The sequence below is a fragment of the Aspergillus campestris genome, assembly GCF_002847485.1.
Source record: "Aspergillus campestris IBT 28561 chromosome Unknown P168scaffold_9, whole genome shotgun sequence".
Taxonomy (NCBI): domain Eukaryota; kingdom Fungi; phylum Ascomycota; class Eurotiomycetes; order Eurotiales; family Aspergillaceae; genus Aspergillus; species Aspergillus campestris.
This window is the reverse complement of record NW_020194344.1, coordinates 1,255,468-1,272,722: the sequence shown is the minus strand read 5'-3', so window position 1 is coordinate 1,272,722 and position 17,255 is coordinate 1,255,468. Positions and strand designations below refer to the sequence as shown.

The following is a 17,255-nucleotide window of genomic DNA, read 5'->3' as shown; positions in this document are numbered from 1 at the left end:
AGGGAAGGAGTCCAATGCGTGGGTATCGTTCGTGTCGTGATGAGGACTGACCTCTTCGAGCCGGTGTAATCGTAGATTGGAAGGGAAGAATGAGAGAGAGAATAAACGAAATGAGAAAAAGGAAGAACCAGAAAGGAAGGAAAGAGCCATGCAAGATGTACACAGAATGCAAGTTAGAAAACGAAAAGAAAAAAAAAGTCAAGGAATGAATCACCCCCGACGAGGTCGTCTGTCCATATAGCGCGGTCTCCAACCACCATCATCCTCGTCCGTCCGCCCCGCAGGACGCACCGGCGGCGCAAAGTCCGTCACGGAGACGTTCATGGACGCCATATCAGCAGCGGCAGGCTTGGGAGGCTCCGCGGGGGCTCGCTCCGGCGCCAGACGGGAGGATGCTCTGTCCTTGGGCACGGAGCTCAACGATGAGGACAGCGTCGCTGAGGTGTCTGAGTCGGACTTCTTCGAGCCCAGCCCACTGGCTCCTTTCATCCAGCCGAAGATGCCCAGGGAGCCGCGGCGCCGGTGGTGGTCTTTGCTTCCTAGGGAGGCGCGGGCGGTTGCGGAGTGGGATTCTGTGAAGGATTGGGCCAGCGGGCGTGGTGCTGTCCCGTCGTCGGCGTAGGTGGGTAGCGATGCGCTGAAGTCGGTTGGGGTGGAGACGAGGTCCTTTGGACCGGGTCCGGATAGGAAGTCTTCCTCGTTGAGGGGCGTCGTTGCTGCTTTGGGTGGCCTCGTGGGACTTTGTGTTTGTCGGCTTTTTCGAACTATGGGGGCTGGTGCGCCGTCGTCTGGGTCGGTGTCGGTGACGGGTGCCGCGTGGAGCCAGCGGGAGGTGATCGAACGGGCGAAGAATGGATTGCGGAGGCTGAGTCGGTGTCGACGCGCCTGTTCCCGGCCACCTTCTCGCTCTGGCTGTGCGGAGGGATCAAGGGGAGGGGTCGGGTCGAGCTCTAGCGAGGACAAGTCGAGCGTAGGGATGCCGGGGATCTCTGCGTCTCGCACGCCGGTATCGATGCTGTGCCGACGCCCGAGGAAGGAGGTCTGGCTGGGTGCCCGCGCGCCGACCAGGCGAGTCTCGGCGGGCAGGGGCCCCTGGCGGGGCCCGCGCGGGGACCCGGTTCTCGTCCGGGTGTCAGACTTGGCGGCCTCGATCCAGTCCTGGGGAGTCAACGGGGGCGACGATGATGGCGAGTACGCGGGCTCTCGGGTGGCCCGGCGCTGGGTTGGGGCATAGTTGTTCTGGTCCATATTCGACAGCACCTTCTCCAAGCCCTCCTCGTTGAACAATACATCCTCGCCGTGGTAGTCGTAAGTCCGCTGGTTGAGCGTCTCCTGGCTCAGAAGACCGTCGCCCCGGGCGGTGATGCTGTTCAGCGGGTAGATCGTGGGCGGTTCATCGTCGTCATCGAGGCTGGCTCGGGGCAGGGTGCAGTCACTCATGTTCAGGTCCATGCTCTCGGAGAGACTCCGCAGCGAAGTGAGCTCACCGGCCGAACGAGGACGACCAAGGCGGCGCTTGACAGGGAGAAGCGGGTCCACATAGCCCTTCTCGCCAGGATGGCTTCCTTGCGAGCCAGCGGAACCGTTGGGGCCACCTGCGTACGCCGTGCTCATCGTGTCCGGTGTTGGGGGGAGCCTGGCGCTGCCAAAGACGCTGTCCAGCGGCGTTCGCTGGCTGGAGCTGTTCAACGAACCGCTATCGAAACTCAGCTGGTCCATCTTGAGAACGGGGTTCGAATTCTCCTGGACCGTCGAGGCCAGCATGTCATGCTGGTATGGTCGAAGCAAACAGCCGATGGGGAGCGGCGCCGCCTCACGATGGCCTGCGTTGGGTGTCGCATCCGCGATGGGTGCTACCTTCGGCCGGACGGGAATTTCCAGTTCATCAAATCCGTGGGATCCAACGAAACTGGTGTCAGGGTTCAGTTCGCTACATTCGCTCAAGGCGCTGAGGCGCGGCGATTCAACCTCGGCCATCTCGTTCATAGAATTGCAGCTCTCGGTCTGAGTGAGCGCACTCATGCCCGGATGTACTTCCTCCTCAGGTGCGTACAGACTTCGCAGGGCCGCCGTCCGCGTGGTCTCATCGCGGAGGAATGACGGCGCCGACTTGAGGTGACGGGTTCCGGGTGAGACGCGCCGGTGGCGGTCGGGCGTTCTCGTCCCTTTCCTCGACGACGACCTCTGGGGAATTTCCACCGCGATCCTCCCCTTCGGCGTGACCGCACCGGGGTCTTCGCTCGGATAAGCCGCAGCCGGCCTCGCCATTGGACCGCCCGTTTCCAGACGATCGACCTTAGCTTCGAGTTGACAGATGAGATCGACTGCCTCCGTTACGGCCTGGTCGCGCTTGTCGATCTCATGTCGCAGCTGCTCATTGGACTCTCGCAAGCGGTGGTTGTCCTCCTCGGCATCACGCAGCTCGGACAGCTCATCCTCCAACCGCTCCATCCGCCGAAGCTCTTCCTGCAGTTCCGCCATCCGTTCCAGCTTCTGCTCCATGACCGCCATCTGTTGGACTCGGTGGAAGATCTCGAGCTTGAGGTCAAAGTTTTGTTTATTGATTTTCGAGACGTACTAGTAACGATTAATCACCGACCGACGAGCCGCCATGGGGTTCACGCCACTCACGTGGTCCATTTCCCTCATACCCATTTCTCGAGGTTGTTTCAGACCTGCCGACAGGGCGTTGTTCATTTTCCGCTGGCGTTCGGACCCGGACTCTTCCTGGGACTGGGAATGTGATTGGGACTGGGATTGGGACTGGGACTGGGGCTGAGATTGAGATTGGGGCTGCGATTTAGAGACCGATCGGGAACGAGTACGGGCCGCGCTTGGGGTGCGGAGCACGCTGCCTTCCAGATCCTCTGTGGACGAGCCTCGTGCGCCTCTAGAGGCACGTTGTTCGTTTAGGAGATCCTGGAGTAGGGCTGAAGACGGGTTCACGAGAGCGGTCATCGGGGGCTCGGGGGTCCCTGTATGGGCAGTCAGCTACCACGCTATATAGTTCCACATCCGTCGCGTTTGCGATGCACATACTCGACCGGGATCTCGCCGTGGGCGTGCGGGGGTTGCCCGACATGGGGGACGGGTCATTCATCCATGACATTTCTGCAACCTGATCAATATGGGGAGCGTACGCCGACGGAGGGATCCATGGAGGTCTGTCGTACCTGTGCTGGCTCGTGACGGCGTCTGCATTGCGATCTTACCCTTGACTCGGGTCAAGGCTTTCGGCTTCGGGAGCTCTAAAATGTCTAGATAGAAGAGGAGTTTAGTCGGGAGGCAGGTATCCCTTGGGCAAAACCAACAAGGGTGCAACACAAGTGATCTAGGCGCGAGTGGACTGACTTTTAGGCTTGGAACGGTGTCTCGGAGGAGCGCTGTCATTTGGGGGGGTCGTGGCGGGAGGAGAGAAGTCGGGCTGCAAGGACGAAGGGATGGAGGACGATTGCACGGCGACCGTGCTTTGGATTTGAGGAGTCTGATTCATTATGGCTCGATGCGATCGACAATCCCACGACCAAGGAGAAAGAAAAAAAGAATAACAATAATAATCAGAGAGGAAAGAAAACCCGAAACCAGTGCCCAGGCTTAGAGAATGCGCATCACTGACAAGCGGGACGCACGAGATGAGTTCGGGTGGGTTGAAAAGAGGTCTGAGGTGTCCACCCCATGCAGACAAAGATCAGGATAGACAATCGGTCGACAGGTACAGCGCTGTGGAGGACGTGCGATTGGGAGGGCGAGGAAGCGAGGAGGTTGGGGGACGTGATGGAGGCCCACGACGTTGGAGCGCGGTGAAGTCGGAAATCGGTAGTTTGAGACGCAAGGGGAGAATCAGCGGCGTCTCCGAGAGACCGTCGAGCCGTGAGGAGAGGACAGATGGAGGGGAGAGACGAAAGAAAGAGGAGAAGAGAGGAGAGTAGAAGAGAGGGGTGTGATGAAAGTGATGAGTGTGACGAGTCAACGGTCGATCCTGGGAAAAGCCAAGACAGGGGGAGAGTCAGTGCCCACCTGGTTCCCGATCTTGTCCTTTGATTTGATCTGGATTTGACTTTGTTCTGGCTATTTCGTTTCCATTTTCTCTTTCTGGTAGTCGCCGTAGCAATGACCGGGAGGAATGCAGGGTGGCCAGGCGATTGGCACCGTTGCATATCTGGTGCATACCTGAGTTCTATCGCCAAATGGTCGAGATGGAGGTATAGAATAAAGACCTGGGATCTGGACGATCCAGGCACACAATCCCCACTCCAACGAGACTAAGAACGAGACTAAAGCAGGGACCAGAAACCAATCGGAAAAGCCAACGACTGGGCTGTTTCATCCGAAGCCAATAAAGATTTACCAACCGTTGGACAACGAGTTACGTTGGTTGATTTCCAGGTACCTTGGGTTCAGTGATTGAGTTGCTCATATCAGCCAGGGGTCAGACTTGGGATTATCAGGTCCCATGACTAGTATAGATGGAGATATCCTCAATAAATTGAAAGAGATACCCACTTTTGATTCGCCTAGAAGAATAACGCTGGGGCCCCATCGTTCATCGGGTGGATGTCGATCATTGTAGTTGAATTACACATTTAAAATGATATTGCAGTACGATATATAACCCCCCTGACGACTTCTGTTTCTCATTAATTGTTCATACCATACTCAATACAATTTCATATAACATTTACCAGGAGGGAATAATATATCATCGATCCAGTCGAGCAGCAATTATTCTAGATATATATAGTACTGCTCAATACTAAGGTAGTCACTAATATATACATACTCATTGATAACTCCAAAAACAACCCTAACTCCATCATATATCGTTCATAACAAACTTCCCTCACATATACTCACAGATCACCCAACCAAGCAATCAAAGGATCAGGGCCTCTTTTTTGCCTCCCCTGCCCAAACCCGCACTTCCTTAGCTCCTTCATGAGCAACTCGGAATACTACCGAGAACAACGAATCAGTCATACCATAAAACAAGAAAGGAAAGAAAGAAGAAAGAAGAAAGAAGAAACATACACTGCCTCTCCATCTCATCCAGTCCGCGCAAGAAGTCCACCCCCTGCCCCATCGCACCCTTGGGATTATGCGCATGGTCTGCGATCTCTGCAGCGCGTTTCGCGAATGTCTATTGACAGTTAGTAGCTATACATCTTATCCATCTATCCACCCATCTATAGGTAGATAAGTAGATAGACAGACAGATAGATAGATAAGTAGATAGTGGAAATATACATTCAACAAAACATCCACCATCTCCTCCTCCTCAAACAACTCCAGCACCCGCTCACTGAGACTGTAAAAGTGTGGCGCCAGCGAGCGCAGGTCGATCGTTCGGGGGTCGGCCTTGAGCGCATTCAGCACGCGCTCTGATAGAGCGGATGGGATGTCGAGTGTGACGAGACGGGACGTGCCCAGGCGGGCTCTGTAGTCAGATTAGTATTCTCTTTCTTTCTTCATTTCTTCTCTTCTCTTATCGCCTTTTGTAGTCTGGTAGTTCCGATAGTCCCGAAAGAATGACATACCCAATCGACAGCATTTCACCAAGCCATAATGGGAGGTCGAGTTGCGTTCCCGCTTTGATCTGTTATAATTAGTACTTCTTCTATATACATACCTATATTTGAGGAAAGTAAGAAAGGATAAAACACACGTTTTCACCCGGATTCCCCTCCAACACGCCCAACCCGGGTACTTCCAGCTCAAACGTGCAGGGCAGTTTCTACCCCGACACCATTAGCCTACACCCTCAACTGATCCCAACGAAAGGAGAAAAATAGGTCATACCTCCGAGTCAGTCAATATTGAGTCCACGTCGTAGTACGACATGACGAAGATATCTCACACCGTTGATCTGTTCGGCGCGTGGAATTGAAGCTGCTGGTCTGGACGTGTCTGCGCGTTGGTTTCTGTGCTGTGGGGTTGGGGATGACTCAGCGGGGGGGTTATCTTATCGGGTGTCTTATCGGGGTTGGTTTGGCTGATACTGTTTTTTTATCTTATCGGGATCGGGTTGGGTTGATCTCTTCATCTGTTGCCGGTGGTGGATGGAGGTAGTATAGGGTGCTGTACTAATAAATTCTGGAGTCTTATTCTAAAGTGATTATAACAGTACGATGGGCACCATGGCAAGGGTCGATCTAGGTATCTAGGTATTCGTATAGATGGGAATATAAGTAGACGGTAGGAATACTCACGGCCACCGCAGAAAGCGCCGTGGCTTGAGCGTGATTATATTGTTACTAGTATAAAGCTGGTATTCGATATGATTGACGACCTGAATCCCTACCGCAGTTCCCTCAGACAGATCTGGCCCGCTTCCACACGGTCATCCCCGGTCCAATACTCATCCTCCCTACCAGAAAAAGATAACAAAACGATCAAAGCTTAGCACCCTCCTCCCTCGCCTCCTTCTTCGCCTGATCACGCAATTCCCGTCGCAGGATCTTCCCGCTGGGACTCTTCGGAATGGCAGGCACGTAGACCACCCCGCCGCGCAGCTGCTTGTAGTGAGCCAAGTGGGATTTCACAAATTCCTTGATGGTGGCTTCGCTGGCTTGGGCTGGGTCCGCCACGACGTATGCCCGGGGTACTTCGTTGCCGGAGCCGTCTGGGGTGGGGACTCCGATGACGGCGACGTCCATAATGGCTGGGTGGGAGAGGAGGAGTGCTTCGAGCTCGGCGGGGGCGACTTGGAGGCCTTTGTATTTGATGAGTTCCTGTGTGTTGTTAGTGTATCTAATGAGGGAAGATGAAGAGTGAGAGGGCAGCTATAAAAGCGAGAGAGAGAGAGAGAGAGAGAGAGAGAGAGAGAGAGAGAGAGAGAGAGTGAGTGAGACATCACACTACGAAGCGAAACAGGGAGGAAAATGAGAGAAATACCTTCTTTCGGTCAACAATATAAAACAACCCGTTCTTCCGCACGCCGAGGTCCCCCGACTTGAACCAGCCATCCGGCGTGTACGCCTCCCGGGTGGCCTCCGGGTTGTCGTAGTAGCCCTTGGCGATGACCGGTCCCTGGACGAGAAACTCCCCCTCCTGGCCCTCGGCGACGTCGTGGCCCTCCTCGTCGACGATGCGGAGTCGCATGTTGGGCAGCAGCCGGCTCACGCTGCCCGTCAACTCCTCCTCTTCCCACGGCATGCCCGTGATGCTGCCGGTGGTCTCGCTCAGTCCCCAGGTCTGGTTGACGAAGCAGCCCAGCTTCTGCTGGACCTTTACCTGCAGGTCGGAGCCCATGGGCGCGGCGCCCGAGTAGGCGCGGCGCAGGGTCCGGAACTGGTCTGTGACGGCGGGGCTGTGGCTGATGAGGAGGAAGATGGGCGGCACGGAGAAGAAGAAGGTGATCTCCAGTTTCTTGTTGTACTCGAGGAATTTGGCGAAGTCGAACCGGTCCATCCAGTAGACGGTGCCGCCAACCACGCTCGGATTGATGAAGTAGCCCTGTGTGCCGGCGATGTGAGCCGTGGGCAGGTGCGCCAGCGTGCGGTAGGGGTGCTCGTAGTTCGGGTCCTGGGCCGTCCGCTGGGCGACGTACTCGCGGTCCATGAGGAAGGGGATGAGCGCCTCCGCGACGACGTTCCGGTGGGAGATGTTGACCCCCTTGGGCACGCCCGTCGTGCCGCTGCTGTACAGTAGGCAGATGAGGGAGTCGTCCAACCGCGGGGGGTCCGTGATGCGCTCCCAGTCCAGCGCCTGCGATGGCGTCAGGCCGTGGAGGTAGTTGTGGCCCGTCCGACTGTCGGCCAGCACCCGCTCGTGATTCATGCTCCGGAGCACCAGAACGCGATCGGCGGGCACGCCCGCCGCCTGCGCCGCCTGGAGGGCCAGGTCCCGGGTCTCGGGGCCCGTGATGACGAGCCGGCTTTTCCCCTGGCGGATCTGGCGCTCGAGCTCGGTGGGCGTCGCGGTGTAGGACGCGGCGCTCCAGACGCCCCCGGCCGCCACTACGCCGTAGAAGACGGCGGGCAGGAGAACCTGCCCGGTGGAGACCCCGACCACGACATCTTTACCGGCGCCCTGGCCACCGACCCCGAAGTGGTGGCGGAGGAGGTAGGCGATCTGACGGGTGTACTGGCGGGCCTGGGCTTTGGTGATGCCATTGGAGGGATCGGCGGCCTCTGCATGCAGGACGGTGGTCTCCTTGCTGCCGGGGAGGGGCGAATCTGATCGGGCATGGATCTCAGTTTCTCCGCCGGTGGACTCCCAGACTGCGCCGCGGAACGGAAGGGACGAGAGGACTCACCGAAGATTAAGCTTAACAAATCGAGATCAGGGAGATCATAGTCTTTCTCCGGAAGGTAGATCATGGTGTGGGAAGGGGAGGTTTACGGAGAATTGGGAGATCGGGCCGCGACAGTCTTGTAGGTAGAAGGAGAACCCCCCCCAGGAGACGGCGTCAGACCGCTTTATAGGAGAATTATTCTTCGTTGGACAACACATGTTTCCGGCGGGAAGCCATGCACACGAAGCCACGGCTACAGGGTCGATACATCTCACCCGACCCAAGCGAGGAGAGGGTGTTCTGCAGCCGTGAGCAACAGAGCCCGAGGTCCGTCGGCAGGAGATCGGCGGATATTGATGAGGATCGCGGAGATGCGGGGTCGGTTGACATTTGCCCTCACATCTCACGAGAGGGGTGACCGGATGGATGTCATTGGCTTTGATCATTGTCATGGTTTGACTTCCGATGAATGTCACACATGGCAGGATTCGTCTTCCAATGTATCCAGAGGGAGAGCGTGAACTGACGCGCCATCCCTGCGGGCGATGCGGTGTGGCCTTTCAGAGTGGAGTCCCGCTGCAGTGTGGCAGGGAGATGACACGCTTCCTGCCGTTCATGAGAGTTTAAATAAATTGACCAGCCTAGATCATTGGAGATAGTATATATTTATATATGGGGAGGGGATCACGAACCTTGAGGCATCCGTCATGGTGTATATTCCCTAAGTATTCCCCCCGGTCTGCTCTCCAGATGGTTCGAGGGTCTAGAACGGGGCAGAACGGCAAGATGTGCAGCGCTAAATTGGAAATTGTTCCGGGACAGACTCCACTGGGGATTCTCAGATTCTTTCGAGATACTATGAGATACTGTCGAGTCGATCGATCGTAATAGAGTGGATGAACCAACAATGCGATACGGATCTATCCGTACCAGACCAATCCACCTTCCATGTAGATCGAATCAAACGAACGAGGAGAGAAACGGACACGCGATGCAAGAGGAAAAGAGAAAGAGAGACAATACCCTGTTTTTGGCCACGCTAACCCGGGAAGAGGATAGGATGGTGGAGGGGAAGGAATCCTTTGGCCAAGTTTTGTTTAAACCAATGGATTAAAATAACTTGGATATGACTTGGCCACAAGTTGGTCCGCCGTATGATCTGAACATATAGAGATTGAATCAATCCAAGTAAACATGGAAATGATTTCCAGAATTCAACAGTTTAAGAAAGATAGAAAGAAAAGTAAAATTCAATCAATAAAACAGGTCCCTGGAAACCTCAGGACCACAACATAACGCGATCATAAACCATCATAATATTTATGGACGTGTGACATCTGCTTCTCCCGCTTGACTCTTTCTCTCTCTTTCTCTTCTTCTTCTTCTTCTCTCTCTTCTTTCTTTCTTTCTTTCTCTCCTCCATCCTTCTCTTCTCTTCCTCTCTCTCCCCTGATTGAAGATCCTCCCCTCTTCTCTCCCTTCTCCCTTCCTTTCTCTTTCCTTCCTTTCCTTTCTTCTCCTTGTTGTTTGTCCCTCACGCTCGTTCTTTTTCTCCCTTTCTTTTCTCGACCCATTCTGCATGACTCCAGAAATAGCCGTGAAGGCTTTCGTTCCTCCATCGCATCAGTCCCATCATGACCTACAACGCCCTCTCGCAATCCGACCAACATGAGGTTACCTCCAACACGAGCGACCAGGACAATCGAGGAGGAGATCGGTTGGACGCACGGGAGCCCATTCGCAGCCTTGGGTCGATGATTCGTTCCATGACCGCCATGAGCTACGAGACCGTCGAGGACGACGACTACGAGGAGATCGCCGCCGATCATGCCGCTACCCGGAAGTCCATCGATCCGCCCACCACGACTAGCGATGGATTCCCTCGTCCACTGCCTCCTCCGATCAACACGGCCGCCGCCGCCGCCACTCGCTCCGACTCCACCGAGGAACCCGCCCTGCGGACGCCCATCTCCGATGTCCCCGTGCCCCTGAGCCACCCGACCCCCGACCTGCAGTCCCTCCAGGGCGCCTATGTCACCAATGTCGAGCGACTGGAGCAGAGCGCCGAACGCATGAGCTGCAGCTCCGCCGATATTGGCCGTGAGATCCGCAAGATGGACCAGGCCCAGAAGCGACGCTCCTCCGGGTCCACCTCCCACCCCGTGGGGAGCCTGGACGGCTCGCCCCGCCGCACCCATGCCCGCTCTCGCCAGACCTCCATCCAGTCCGCCGCGCGCCTCGCCCAGGTGTGTGAGAATGGCCCCGGCGACCGCCGCTCCGGCCCCGTGCCGGCTCCTCTCCTGCCCCTGCCCCCGGCCCTCGCCCAGCCCATCGGTTTCGACCCGCTCCTCCCCCTCGACAACCCCTACGACCTCGATCGCCCCGTCTCGGCCGCGTCCAACGACACCTACCAGCAAGCGCGCGTCTTGTTCACCGATTTTGATGGCGTCCACTACCATCCGGACCGCGCCGACGCCCGGGGGCCCCGCGTGTCCTTGACCCGCCCGCCCCTGGCCGCGCGGCCCGAGTCGTTCCAGGAGCCCCCGCCCGGCGAGCGCATGGTCTACTACCCGGCACCCGTCCCGATGATGCTCAACCTGCCCCCGCGCCTGTCCCAGCGGCCAATTGCGGAGCGGGAGAAGCGGAGGACCCAGCTCCTCGGCACCGTCGCGGCGGCCGACCGCCAATCGACCGCGGGGCGGCGACTGGGTCCAGACGCGGGGGAGGACCCGCCGCGCGAGAAAGCCGCGACCGAGGTTGCCCCCCACCTGCGTGCCAGTGTCTTCTTCGACCCCCCCGGCGCGCCGGCCCTGGACGTGGACGTCAAGAAAGAGTCCGCCGTCGCGACGCTGGAGAGCATTCTCGACGCCTCCACCCGGGCCCCGGTCAGCGCCTTCACCGATCACCCGTTTGCCGGCCATCTCGGCCCGGAGGTGTACGGCAGCGCGCGCCCCCGGGCGACGGCGCCCCCGACCGGGCTGCGTCCGACTCGGACCTGCACTCGGTGTCCCTCACGGGCACCGGCGAACACGGGCCAAGCGAGGCGGAGGCCACCCGTGCCCACGAGGGCACGGCCCTGCGCGACGAGTCGCCGGGGGCGCCCGACGGCGCAGATGCCCCCCCGGCGCCGGCCGACGCGGCTGACAGCGGGGACGACGTGCCCTTCACCGGACCCCCAACCACCCTATTGGCCGAGCTGGAGATGCGGAAGCACGAGTTGAAGCAGCGGCGGCGGACGGCCGCCACCGCCGGGGGCCTGCATTCCACCTTGCTGCAGATGGACGCCGTTGCGCAGAAGCAGAGCGAGCACCGGCGTGCGCGCCCCGTGGCCCTGGCGTGGGAGAGCCCCACCCTGCATCAGCAGGACGCGGGAGACGACGAGGACGTCCCGCTGGCCATGCTGTTCCCCGAACAGGCCCAGCCGCCCGAGGACGGGCGGGCTCTCGGCCTCATGGCGCGGCGGGCGATGGAGGAGTCGGAGCCTCTGAGCCGGCGGCGCGCGCGACTCCGCGGGGACGGCTCCCCTGCGCCGGCGGCGCGGACCTCGGACCGACGGCCGGTGACCATGTACGCGCATGGACCGGCACCCGAGACGACCGCCGCGGCCAACCCGGATGCCGACGACGACGACAACGACGAGGACGAGGGCGAGACGCTCGGGGCGCGCCTCCAGCGATTGAAGGCGCACCACCGGCAGAGCACCGCGGGGCAGAGCGAGTTCGCCAGCGAGATCTTCGCGGAGTTCCGTCAACTGGGTGGGGCGGACGGCGACCCCGACGACGGGACGGGCGCCGGTGGTCCCCCGGAACCCGAGGACGAGACGTTGGCCCAGCGGCGGGCGCGTCTGCACCGGGAAGCCGCCGCGGAGCTCCCGAAGAACTCGACCCTGACGATCCCGCGATATCGGCGCAGCATGGCGGATCTCCTCCACGCCCGCCGTCCGACGACGGAGGGACGGCCCGCCGCCTCGGCGACCGGAGGTGCCCCCAGCGGTCTGGGTCATCAGCACACGCGGTCCCAGCTGTCGCTGCCGTTTACGGCGCCGCCCGGGGTAGTTCCGCCCGGGGTCGCTCCGCCGGGGGTCGTTCCGCCGGGCACGGCGTGCGCCCCGTATGTCCCGCCATCGGGCTATGGCATGGTACACCCAAATACCTTCTACACCGATGCCATCCTGGGGAAGCACCCGATGAGCTATGCGGTGCCCCGGCAGCCTGGCCCTCCAGGGGTTGGGCGGGCCGGCGGCCAGCGCGAGATGATTGACCGTTGGCGACAGAGCATCGCTTAATATCGATCTTGATTGGATTCTTTATCTCTTTTCTCTCTCTTATCTTCGTCTATCTCTCTCTCTTTTTCTTTTCTTTGAACTTTGTCTCTCCCGACCCCCCCTTTCTTTTTTCTTTTTTCTTTTTTATCTGTTATTGATCAATGTATTGGCATGTCGGAGCATCGGGTTGGTTCTGACGGTTGGAACGCATGCACGGGCTGTAGATTAGCGCTTGATTGTTCTTTTGGCATTCTGTCTTGTATTATAATATCTCTGATATCTCCATATTCTCATTGCCGGATTTCGGTTTGTTCGTGATTCGCCTTGCTGGATGGGCCACGTTTAATAATCTTCACAATACCAATGTCGAATTCCCAGAAATTCCCTTTTCTCCTGTCCAATTTTACCGAATTGGTGACCTGTCCGCCCAATGCGTAAAGACCAGGGACCGCCGTCGGGCTGTCTGCATCCATCCGTCGGGTCTTCCTCCCCGCCGCCACGCAGGAACTGGTTCAACCAACCATCCCCCCCAACTCCAACCCACACCCAACAACCAACAACTCCACCGCAAGCGACGATGGTTCCTGAAAGAAATCCCCAGACATTCTCTGGATCCGTCATATTGACCCTGGCGAATTCGACCCAACCAATGTCTTCCCGTGAGCTAAGGTAGTTGATCGACGGTGGAGAGGGGATGATTTTCCCGCTTTCGGACCCAAGAAAGATGGACCAAAGTCAGTGACTTCACCTCAAGCTTCTTTTTTTCTTCCTCCACCTTGTTTTCCACCCCTGACTCAACCAGACTTCGTCTTCTGTCTTGTTTTTGGATCCTTGGTCATCCATTCCCCTTTTGCTCTTGTCCTCTGTCCTCTTTTCTATTTCCAGTGCTTCTATTTTTATTTTTCTCCCCACTGCGCAGCTGGATTCAACGCTGTCCCCAAGCTGAGACATACCCCACGCCTCCAAGGATCCTTCGTCCCCTCTGGTTCTTCTACAGCTTGTCGATCGCTCGTCCATCCTCTCTCCATCACCTCCATCACAAGTCATGGGGGACTGTGGCACTCGTTGATCCGAGGTTTGTTTTCCCCACCGAGCCACGGTAGGTGAACTGGCGATGCCACCCTCCGCCGTCTTCTCGTACTGGCGGCGCGACCACCGCCGGTCCAGTGCGACCCCGAAACTGGCCCCCGCGCTGGCCCCGGTGCCGACCATCCAAAGCACCCCCGCCGATGTGCCCACGTCTGTGGGCAGCTCCCCGGCGCATCCAGAGGGCTCGAGCCCGCAGACGCCGGAATACTCCCCCGACGCGGACGGGGAGAAGCTGAACGTCACCGTGTCGACGGCGGCCATCCCGCCGCCGTCGTCCTCGTCCACCAATCTCGCCGTCCCGTCCGCCACGTCGGAGATTCGTCCCCATTCGAGCCCCGAAGAAGAACGCGCACGAGAGGTGCCGCTCACCGCCCAGTCCAACCACTCGCAACCGTCCTTCACCGTCCCACGTTCGACGGACCAGACCGATGCGGAGTCGTCCAAACCGAGCTCGCCCTTCCGGCTGTCCTTGGGGAAGAGTCTGCTGCATGCGCATCACCAACCCTCCGATTACCATTCCAAACGAGCGTCGACCCCCGCCATGACCCACACTAGCCACTTCCGCTTCAAACCCGCGCCGGACGATGCCACCATCGACAAAGCCAACGCGGGACACCGAGAGTACAAGAAGGACCGGGCGGATGGCGGGAACGGCGGCCGACGGCAGGGCGACCGCGAGGTCTCGGGGGACCACGCCTCGCACAAGTCGGGGAAGGCGATGCTGCATTTGTTGAACCCCATGTCGCTCCTGGCCCGGAGACGGTCCTCCCACCTGGCCCACCTGCGGACGGAGGACACCGCCGCGGTCCCGGCCATCCCGGACGACTACGATCCACGGATTCGGGGGAAGATCGTGCACGACTTCTCCGCCCGCGGCCCCGGCGGACGCGAACCACCGCCCCCACTCGATCCGGGGCGGGCTCCCGGGCTCCCTCGTCGCAGGACCAGGTGTCGGCCGCCCGATTGTCGGACCGCGACGCCCCGAACTACGCCCCTGAACAGGCGAGAAAACGGCAGAGTGAATACGCCCCCGTTTTCAAGGAGCATTTCGAGGACGACCGCCCGGTGTTGCAGGTGGAGAACAAGGCCTACCTGCAATCGTCACTGTTGACGAACCCGGCCGCGACCGACCAGGACGCCCAGGCAATCCCCGCATTTGCCAGAAAGCTTCCCGCACAGGTCCCCGCGGACGAACCCTCGTCGGACAAGCTCCCGTCGGACAAGGGGTCATCGGACAAGGGGTCATCGGACAAACCCCCATCGGACAATGCTCTGGGCGCGTCAAACGAAGACAGACCCCAGCAGCACGTGCGCGATGCGGACACCATCGACATCACCCCCCATCAACCACTGGGCGTGCCCAAACACTGCAAGAGCAATGCATCCCGGTTCAGCTTCGACATGGACGCCGTGGAATCCGAGACCCAGGAAAAGCTGCTGGAGGAGAAGCACAAGGCCAAGGAGGCAGCGCGGAAGGCCAAGGCGCGCATGGACGGCGACTTCAGCGACGCCGAGGACGACTATGACAACGATCTGTTCGACGACTTTGACGGCCTGGAGGAGAAGATTCCGGGAGTGAACGTGGACGACGAGGAGGATGGGTACGACGACTTTCCCGCCCCCGACGCGTTGGCGAACAAGTCCTGGCTCGCGCCGGGCTTGTCCCCGGTGGTGGCCAGCCCCATTAGTCCGGTCGGACCCGGCCTGCCGCCGGGGGCGTCTCTGTCGACCCATGATTTGGGTACCGTGCCGACCCCGCCATCGGAGCGGACCTCCGGTGTGACTGCCGCGGAGTGCCGCCCCGCCCGCCCCCAGATGTGCGAGACTCCACCGGACCACCGACGGAGGCACCGCAGATCCCAATCGGTCTCCCGCCGAGCAACCCACAGCCCCTGGTAGACGACGACGACGACATGTACTTTGACGACGGCGAGTTCGGTGATCTCACGGCGGACGTGGGTGGTGGGGAGACGTTTGACGAGTCCATCTTCGATGACGAGTCGAGCCATCTCTACAGCCGCAAAACGGCCGCCGCGCAGCCCCCCGTGGCGCCCGCCGAGGACCGGGACCCGGCACCGGCGCCGATGGAGATCCTCTCCGAGCTGGACGAATTGGCTCTGGACACCGAAGAACGTACCGACGGCCTGAAGCACATGCCGAGCATGGCGAGCGACTATCGGGGCCTGGGGTCGCGGCGCGTCGGCCGCGGCCCGCCGTCGCTGGATCCGGCCAAGGCGCAGGGCGGCGTGCTGTCCGAGCACAACCTCGAGGCGTTGCACCACGCGCTCGCCGCGGCGGCCAACCAGGCGACCCGCGACGGACCCCGGGGGCGCGCAGTCAGCGGCAGCGAGTTGTCCCTGGGCGCGGAGAGCCTCCCGGAGAGCCTCCCCCCAACGCTGGGGCACCCCCGGCCCTGGGGGCGGACGACGGGGCCTTTGAAGACCTGGACGCCTTTGAGGACCTGGACGACGACGATTTCGACGCGTCGCTCTACAACGACCCCATCATCGCGGCGGCCAACGCGGAGGCGCTGGAGAACGACGACGAGGGCTTCTACGGGCAGGAGTTTGGGTTCTACGCACACGCGCACGGGACGCAGACGACGCAGCTGACGAGCGGCGGGTACTTTGGCCCGCGCACCCTCGAGGGACTGACGCGGAGCTACAGCAGCCGCGGGACGTTCCGGGAACCGAGCCTGACGCCCATCACGGAGCGCAGCGAGTGGAGTACGCGCAACTCGGTGATCTCGCTGCCGCCGCACGGGGCGGGAGCGCATTCGACCCCGTCGCTGGCGAGCCCGGGGTTGGCACAGCTGGTGGATCTGGGGCCGCGCGAGGACGAGATGACGCTGAGCGCGCTGATGCGGTTGCGGCGTGGCGCCTGGGGCGGCAGCAACGGGAGCCTGCGGAGCAGCAGTGCCAGCCCGCCGCCGCACCCCCTACACGCACCGCACGCGCCGCACGCGCCGTCATCGCACCGAAACAGTTTCACGGGGCTGTCGGACGTCAGCCCGACCGTGCACAGCGTGCCGCCAGACCTCCCGTGGGGGTCCAGCAGCACGAGCGAGTCCCCGCGAAAGGACCCTGAGACGAGCGGCGGATCGTCTCCGCCGCGTCGCGTGGAGTCGTCGCCGATCCGGGGCGCATGACCTCTTTTCCCCTTCTATTTAACTTCTCTCCCTCTGCCTCCCCACCTTCCTTCTTCTCTATTGTTTTCCTGACATTGGTATTTAATTGGATCTATACCCGGCACCCTGATGTAACATGATCTCTGGGCGGCAGTTTCTTTTCCTCTTTACCGGTTGACCTTTTGCATCTATGTTTTTTCCTCTTTGTCCTCCTTTTCTCTGGCGTTTGTGAGATCTTATGACCGCTGTAATGTGTGATGCCCAACGGTGCCCTCTGATAGCCTAATCATCCGAAAGGTCTTCCCTTCGAGTCAATCATCGTCGATCCGCAACGATCCGGGCAAGGTCATACCCGGGCCGGGGATGTGGCGGTGTCTTTTTTCTTTCAGTACTGTAGCGTATTAAGTATGCGGCATTAAAGCGATGCCGGAAATGTCGGCCCGCATTTAGTCACGCAGGGCGGACGGGCTGAGTCAGCCACCCGCCTCAGCCACAGGCGTCATCGTATGGTACGGTACGGAACGGTGTAATACACAAGACAC

The 17,255-nt window shown here is 59.7% G+C and overlaps 5 protein-coding genes across 5 annotated transcripts; 2 read left to right on the top strand and 3 right to left on the bottom strand.

The window, feature by feature from the left end:
- Positions 1-3,666, bottom strand: P168DRAFT_191562 (uncharacterized protein). Its single transcript, XM_024833022.1, has 5 exons — positions 3,352-3,666; positions 3,174-3,257; positions 3,040-3,111; positions 2,632-2,975; positions 1-2,577 (listed from the first exon to the last, which is right to left on the bottom strand). The coding sequence occupies exons 1-5, from the start codon at positions 3,491-3,493 to the stop codon at positions 211-213; spliced, it is 3,009 nt and encodes a 1,002-aa protein (XP_024691389.1). The 5' UTR covers positions 3,494-3,666; the 3' UTR covers positions 1-210.
- A 1,099-nt stretch (positions 3,667-4,765) lies between these two features.
- Positions 4,766-5,864, bottom strand: psf3 (DNA replication protein PSF3). The gene is made up of 6 exons (XM_024837493.1): positions 5,797-5,864; positions 5,663-5,731; positions 5,535-5,593; positions 5,245-5,434; positions 5,029-5,137; positions 4,766-4,952 (listed from the first exon to the last, which is right to left on the bottom strand). The coding sequence occupies exons 1-6, from the start codon at positions 5,836-5,838 to the stop codon at positions 4,882-4,884; spliced, it is 540 nt and encodes a 179-aa protein (XP_024691388.1). The 5' UTR covers positions 5,839-5,864; the 3' UTR covers positions 4,766-4,881.
- Positions 5,865-6,389: 525 nt separating this feature from the next.
- Positions 6,390-8,318, bottom strand: P168DRAFT_240000 (acetyl-CoA synthetase-like protein; the record flags this gene model as incomplete). Its single annotated transcript, XM_024833691.1, has 3 exons — positions 6,390-6,728; positions 6,892-8,174; positions 8,255-8,318. 3 exons carry the CDS (start codon positions 8,316-8,318, stop codon positions 6,390-6,392), a joined length of 1,686 nt encoding a protein of 561 aa, XP_024691387.1.
- Positions 8,319-9,470: 1,152 nt separating this feature from the next.
- On the top strand, positions 9,471-12,878 carry P168DRAFT_291912 (uncharacterized protein). The gene is made up of 2 exons (XM_024837492.1): positions 9,471-11,055; positions 11,091-12,878. Exons 1-2 carry the CDS (start codon positions 9,868-9,870, stop codon positions 12,516-12,518), a joined length of 2,616 nt encoding a protein of 871 aa, XP_024691386.1. The 5' UTR covers positions 9,471-9,867; the 3' UTR covers positions 12,519-12,878.
- Positions 12,879-13,611: 733 nt separating this feature from the next.
- P168DRAFT_320332 (uncharacterized protein) lies at positions 13,612-16,734 on the top strand (the record flags this gene model as incomplete). The annotated part of the gene is made up of 4 exons (XM_024840357.1): positions 13,612-14,439; positions 14,529-15,327; positions 15,381-15,922; positions 15,970-16,734. The coding sequence occupies 4 exons, from the start codon at positions 13,612-13,614 to the stop codon at positions 16,732-16,734; spliced, it is 2,934 nt and encodes a 977-aa protein (XP_024691385.1).
- Between the last annotated feature and the right edge of the window lie 521 nt (positions 16,735-17,255).